Genomic DNA, 7,416 nt, shown 5'->3' with positions numbered 1-7,416 from the left:
GATGGTCCAAATGCTTCTGGTGAATGGGTATCTAAGAAACAGGTGGGATATAATCTCCTCAATTCAATTTTAAACTTCTTTGGCTTCATTTTGGTAACATTCTGAGATGCCTTCAAAGCATGGCTTCCATATATATGATACGTTTATAACAGCATCATCAAAACCATGACCTTGGTGTAGTCTCGACTTAAAAACATTTCAGCTACGTAATGAATGCTGTATGGACTTTAAATTAGAGTCGTATTCCTTATGGACGGTGTGCCCTTTTTCATTTATTTTTGTGGTGAGCGTCGTAATGTTGTACGCCTCTTTGTTAGTGACTTCCTGACCAACCTTCTCTTGCGTACAAAGCGGGCCTTAATGGCTACTTTAGCCAGTAGCATAACACCTCACCTTCAGTCGATGGAACTCTGGAGTCCAGAAAATGTTTTTGCTTCTACTAACACCACATTTTTTTTATCCTGCATTTTTCTACTAGAACTATTTCCATCTAATAATACTGAAGTAGTTTCATTCCGTAAAATAATAAAATCGAACCGATATTTGTTCTTTTGAGTGGGGAGCAGTGTGGTGCGTGGGCACCGCACGTTCACATACGCACACGAAAAATAGAAAAAGAAGAGAGAAGAAAGGAGGAAAAAGGAAGCGTTGCATTAGACCATCAGCACTTGTAATAAGTTTGCCATTGTGAAATGACCTTCGAATAATATAGCTACGTTTAGAATTAACATAAAGACAGAGTTTCACTGCATAAAATAGACACAGTGTCCCACTTTTTTTTTTTTTTTTAAAGGTGGGTAAAGAGAGATAAAGATGTGAGACAATGAAAGAATATCTATTTGAAGAAAAACGATGAAAGGATATCTTTGTTATCCTTTGACAGCTTATCATTGACAGTACTATATTTTTTAATAATTTCCTTATTAAGAAACTTTTGTGTTTCATAAAACAATTGGGTTCATGCACCAAACCCTAGCAGGATTAAACTACACTTCATCTATTGTCGCTGGAAGAAGCAAAACTTCTAGAGGGAAGAAGGAGAGAATGAAAAGGAGAACAACTAGAGTGATCCAATCTTCAATAGATCCATAGACATGCTACGTTGCTAATTCGACTATCGCATCAAGTTAGTTGTTCTACACTTCTTATTTTGATAACCACTTTTTTTTTTTTTTCCCCCTTGGTAAATAAACTATTTTGATAACTTTCATATCCTCATCTAAATCTCTTCCCTGTCTCTATTTTCATTCGATACATTCTCCTGGTTGCTGTAACAAATGTAACTCATCTCCTTTCTCTATGTGATAATTCAGAGCTTCCAGTCTGTTATCACCCCACCAAACAGTGTCCGCCACAACTTTTTCCATTTCTCCGAGTGATTTAAAGCTTTGATTTAACAGTGGTTCTAATTCACAAATTCTGAGACCTTAGAGGTCTTGCATACTTTTCAGTATGAAATTTTATGATTGGTAGTTTTCCCCTCGTCCTCTTGTTTCTTTTCGTTGACCCAGAAAATAAAGGAAAGAACAATCTAGAGGATGTGAGCTTTTAAGAAACAAAACGGTTTCCACGGCAATACAGGGAATGTAATTCAAGAGTCTTAGAGAAAAAGAGATCTAATATATCAGTAGTCACATGTTCCAAACCATGTTTGAGATCCACAAGGAAAGGATCTCGGAGCTTTTAATGCAAGTAGGTTGTTCTATTCACAAGATCCCTGGTGAAAGTAGTTGTAGGATACCTTTTTATTCTTATGGATGAGAGTTGATTTGTTGTCTCTTTCTGCAGTTCGATGCCACATGTTTCGATGCCTTCATACTGCAACGATATATAAACAGGCAATAGATTGACGACACAGAAGAGGATTCATCACAAAACACAATGGCGTATGGTAGCTCAAGATCTGTCAGGTGAGCTTATCAACTGTTTAGGACTTGGACTTGCGTATGGACTGATTGCTTCTCTTCTTAGACGTGTTAATACCTTCCAGTTAATTCAATACAAAAAGAATTAAATTGAGTTCAGCTTTTTGCGAATATAATTTCATCCGTAACAAGATAACACAAATCTTTTACTTTGTTATGAAATCTAACGCATCATTTTGGTCTTACTATGAATAACTGTTTAACGCCATTCCATGGTGGTGAGAGATTCTCTTCCATGAGTTTTGAATTTGTTCTGCAGGGAAACTTGGATGTCCGTTTGGGATATTTTACCAATATATATGCTCTTAATATGAAAACAGAGAACCATTCAATCAACAAGGGAATTTCTTATATAGTCCTTAGCTTTTCTTCCATTTTGATGAAGGAAAAATGTATCAAATCCCTTGAAGTACTTCATTTTTTGTCGGTCTTTATATTCTCAGTCCTCACAAGAGGATATTCCCTTCACCTTTTTCCTATATTTTTCAGATTTTATGATGATGTTGAAGTTGCAAAACCAACAAAATGCAATGCAAACAATTTGGCCAAACGTACATACAACATTTATGGGGCATGGAGACGGAAATCAGGATCAAAGATCTGTCCCGAGAAGCCCAGCAAATCATTCAAGGAGAAACTACTGTCTCGAGTCTTCTCGGAGGATTATGAATCTTTAATGAGTGTTGAGAGGAAGTTCTTAGATCCTCATGGACGCATAATTCAAGGATGGAACAAAACATTCTTGGTGGCATGTCTGGTTTCACTCTTCCTTGACCCTCTGTTTTTTTACCTGCCCAGAACTCAGAGAGCAGTGTGCATAGAAATAGGGGTACCACTTGAAGTAGCTCTCACAGTGCTACGCTCCCTAGCAGATGTGTTCTATGCTGTTCAAATCTTTGTTCGCTATCAAACAGCATTTGTAGCTCCATCCTCTCGGGTATTTGGGAGAGGCGAGCTTGTTATTGATTCCTACAAGATTGCTTCAAGGTATCTATCCAGGGGCTTCTGTCTAGACTTCATTGCTGCGTTGCCTCTTCCACAGGTACAAAACCAACTACCGCTTTCGTAACTGATCTCTCCATTACGATGCTATTGTTTTGTTCTGAGTCATGTTGTGGAATAGGAATTTATTTCTTACATTGTCAGAGAAGGGAATTATGTCAAACAACAATATGGTGTTGTAAGTCATGATTGATTAGAATTCTTTTCAATTACAAAAAAAAAAAAAACATATATCCATTTTATGGCTGTGACATCATTTCAAGTACCATGTAATACAAAAACTATACTATAAAATTATGGAAGATCATATACTAATTATAACATACAACTCAATCAATCATCTGTCATCAACTATAACCATCTTTTCTGATGAAGTTAATATAACCGACTTTAAATGTAGTTAACATGATTAGTGAACTGTTTTTACTGAATGTTCTCCAACAAAAGGATGATTGAATGCAGAACACAAACTAATGTAATCTTGTGATGCCAGTAGCATCTGTTGCTTGTACTTTATTTAACGTTTATTAACTAAAACTGAGCATGATCTGGTCAACATAGGATCCAGTTTGGTTACCGACTCAGATACAAACCATGTCTTCATTAATTGTCATTGCATTAGATGTGCATCACAAGTTCAAGTTTCTCTTATAATTTTTAGGATTGCTAAAAAAAATTTTTAGGCCTTGGCTGTAATTACTGAAGTTTTCAGTTAGATCACAAAGAACGCAGATGTGGGAGATGTAAACCCACGCATGTTTGATCTTTTTGTTGTAGTTTCCATTACATTAGTATACATGGAACTGACCTTGAACTCGTGTTCACAGTTTCTGATATGGATTGTCATTCCCAACCTAAGAGGTTCCACAATGGCTCATACGAAGAACCTCCTTCGCTTTAGCATCATCCTGCAGTACCTCCCAAGGCTATTCTTAATATTTCCACTCTCAAAGCAAATTGTAAAGACAACAGGAGTGATGACTGAGACTGCATGGGCAGGAGCTGCATACAACCTCGTACTCTACATGCTTGCAAGCCATGTAAGTAAAATCCATACCTCATTTAGTAGATAATGCATGTTGACCAGTACCATGATCCATCCAAGATCTCTGGTGTTAAGACATCTATAAAGCCTGCATAAAGTGTAGATCCTATTTCACTTCTCGTATTTGAAATTCCCTGACTGCAGATTTTATCAATGGCAGTGGAAATTTTTTCTAATTCTCAGTTGCATATCACTGTATTCTTATATAATCCTCCCAAGTTAAAAATGAAAATGCATGATAACAAGCAAATAGATCCAACTGCATATAATTAAGAATCTGATTGACTCAGATTAATTCCTCATTTTTTATCTTATAAGCAATCTATTTGCCTCGTGAGTGTAGGTTCTAGGAGCATGTTGGTATCTTCTGTCAATCGAGCGACAAGAAGCATGCTGGAGAGAGGCCTGCCATCTTGAAAGCTCATCTTGTCAGTACCAATATTTCGATTGTAGAAGCATCGACAATTCTTCGAACAACTGGTATCAATCAAGCAATATAACAGATCTATGCGACCCAAATAAGAATTTCTATCAGTTTGGGATCTATGCTGATGCAGTGACCTTTAATGTCACATCCTCACCATTCCTCCAGAAGTACTTTTACTGCTTCTGGTGGGGACTGAAGAATCTAAGGTAAGCATTATGCCCGGATCTCCCTAAAAATATTTAATCTGAACTATGTATGCCTGATATTCATTATATATATTCTGCAGCTGTCTGGGACAAAATCTCTCAACAAGTACATATGTAGGAGAAAACAGCTTTGCCATTATTATCGCCATTGTTGGATTGGTGCTCTTTGGTTTGCTCATTGGCAATATGCAAGTAAGTTTACACAATCAAGTATTGTTCAATAATCCAAATGATAGACAATTCCTTTTCCATGGACTAGTCACTGTCTATTCAACACAAAGACTATCAAATTCCAAAGATGTGTTATTAGCTCATGATTAATAGTTTCAAAGCACGAACATGAAAGAGGAAAGCAAGGAGGAGGCTCCAAATGCAAATACTGATTTCAAGTAAGCAATTAATTATATATATTAGGAAATCCATAATAGAACTGTAGAATTACAGAAACAATTCCATGTTCAAATCCTTAGGAACAAGATCTGTAAGAACAAATTAAGGGGATGGACGACACTGGTTGGATGATGATGTATACGTAAGCTTTGTTATCAAGGTGCCAATTAAGTTGAGACCGGTGAAGTTGTCACAAGATAACTGCATTGCATATTTCAAGTATTAATCTTTTTCCTCTTTCTTTCCTTTTATTTTTTATTTTTCATTTTTTTATTCGACAGTCCTATCTCCAAGCAACAACAGTCCGATTGGAGGAATGGAGGCTCAAGAGGACTGACACGGAGCAATGGATGCGTCACCGGCAGCTGCCACCAGAGTTGAAGCAGTCCATTCGAAGATACCAAGAGCATAGATGGGTGGCAACCCAAGGGGTGGACGAAGAAGAACTGCTTCAGGACCTTCCCACGGATCTGCGCAGAGACATCAAGCGCCATCTATGTCTCGACTTGGTTCGAAGGGTAAGGATGGATCCATCTCCCTGGTGGCGGTTTGTTTCAATTTTCCAGTCAATATGTCAACATGCACCGTAATGATGACCAGGTCAACCATTCACTTTTTGGAGAACATAAGTCCATCTAATGAACAATAAAAACGAAAAAAAAAAAAAAACCCTCGGATCCAGTTATAGGCCAACAACACTAACCTTAGCAGCTCGTTTTGAATTAAAACCATATTTTTTAGGATGACGCACCTATTCGTGATTTAGACAAGAGAAGGAGAACACATATATGAACTTCGCTGGACGTTTTTAAAGATTTCTGTGTCCATTTCTTCTTCTTCTTCTTCTTCTTTTTTAACTATCCAATTAATTCATCCTTCGTTTACGTCTTGAATTATTAATCCACTTCCAAGCACTTGGATTTCGCATTCTGGGTGTTAATTTGAGCAGAATAAATATATAAATTGTGTTTAGGTGCCGCTGTTCGATCAGATGGATGATCGAATGCTGGACGCCATCTGCGAGCGGCTGAAGCCGGCCCTCTACACGCATGGCACATACCTCGTTCACGAGCTCGACCCCGTCAACGAGATGCTGTTCATCATCCGGGGCTACCTCGACTCCTACACCACCAACGGCGGCCGCACCGGCTTCTTCAACTGCTGCCGGATCGGGCCCTCCGAGTTCTGCGGCGAGGAGCTACTGACGTGGGCGCTCGATCCCCGTCCGGCGGCCTTCCTCCCCTCGTCGACGCGCACCGTCCAAGCGGTGTCGGAGGTGGAAGCATTCGCGCTGGTGGCCGATGACCTCAAGTTCGTCGCCTCGCAGTTCCGGAGGCTCCATAGCAAGCAACTTCGGCACACGTTCAGGTTCTACTCCTACCAGTGGCGCACCTGGGCTGCCTGCTTCATACAAGCAGCATGGAGGCGCCATAAGCGCCGGAGGCCCTCCATCGAGCTCGATCTCGATGACGCGCCGCTTGAGTTGATGGAGTCGCGGAGAGCGCCAGACCCGGGGACGGGGGCCGCCGTATTCGTGGCGCGTTTGGTGGCCAGCACGAGGAGGGAAGGCGGCGAGGCATCATTGGTGCCGGATTGTGGCTTGAAGAAGCCATCGGAACCAGATTTTTCTGTGGAGGAAGACCGCTAGCTTATGCTAACCGACGCTCGGTGTAAGTACGTAGTCAAGAAGGAGAATACTGTGGGAGTGGAATATGTACCTTGTTTAACAACCTTTTTAACCTGGTCAAGTAATAGCAGGTCATGACTCATGCCCCTCTATCTACAAACTGGAGATTACATACATATTTGACTCACTTAAAGAATTTGGACTTCAATAGTGACAGTCTGGGTGATAGAATAACCATCAAATAACTTCATCCTCTTGTTTCTCCGTCTATCCTCTTCTTATCGTTCAGCGCTGCAGACCTTTCTTTTTTACCTTCTCTTGATGCAAGACCTTTTTTTTTTTTTTTTTAGATGATGGTGCTGCACACTTGTTTCTACTCCAATTCAGCCTTTGCGAGAAAGAGTCCATCATCAAGTCAGCTTTGGCGAGCAAGAATTCCTTATTAACTTTTTAAAGGATGGTTACATGTTCCGTAAATGCATTTCCCAAGATCACGTTTTCTACGGACCCACAAAAATCAAGTCGTCACAATTTTGATCTTCCATATTTTACATTTAAAAAAAAAAAAAGAAAGAAAAAAAAAAAAAGGAGAAAAGAGTAGATTCCCTTATTCCACACTACAAAGCCATACATCTAGCCTCACCTTATCCTATGAAATCAATAAAAAAAATTTTGATGCTTTGCATGAGATTTTAAGCAACGTATCTGTTGCTGCTCGATTTGATTGAAGTTGGAGAGAAGACGACGGAGCCTCACACAGAAATATTGGTGCTGGAGTGGCCTGTAAAATAAGT

The 7,416-nt window shown here is 39.5% G+C and overlaps 1 protein-coding gene across 2 annotated transcripts; it reads left to right on the top strand.

Annotated features, from left to right (window-relative positions):
* The first annotated feature begins 973 nt into the window (after positions 1-973).
* On the top strand, positions 974-6,878 carry LOC105044307 (protein CNGC15b). 2 transcript variants are annotated; one of them, XM_010922160.4, is made up of 8 exons: positions 974-1,126; positions 1,789-1,910; positions 2,415-2,967; positions 3,755-3,967; positions 4,316-4,605; positions 4,686-4,797; positions 5,277-5,513; positions 5,969-6,878. In XM_010922160.4, exons 2-8 carry the CDS (start codon positions 1,882-1,884, stop codon positions 6,641-6,643), a joined length of 2,109 nt encoding a protein of 702 aa, XP_010920462.1. In that variant the 5' UTR covers positions 974-1,126; positions 1,789-1,881; the 3' UTR covers positions 6,644-6,878. The 2 variants fall into 2 exon arrangements, with proteins under 2 accessions (XP_010920462.1, XP_073111378.1); XM_073255277.1 differs by lacking the exon at positions 974-1,126 and adding an exon at positions 1,202-1,692.
* Positions 6,879-7,416: the final 538 nt, after the last annotated feature.

This window comes from Elaeis guineensis, chromosome 4, assembly GCF_000442705.2.
Source record: "Elaeis guineensis isolate ETL-2024a chromosome 4, EG11, whole genome shotgun sequence".
NCBI lineage: Eukaryota > Viridiplantae > Streptophyta > Magnoliopsida > Arecales > Arecaceae > Elaeis > Elaeis guineensis.
Note: the sequence above shows the minus strand (reverse complement) of the source record. Positions and strands in the feature narration are given on the sequence as shown.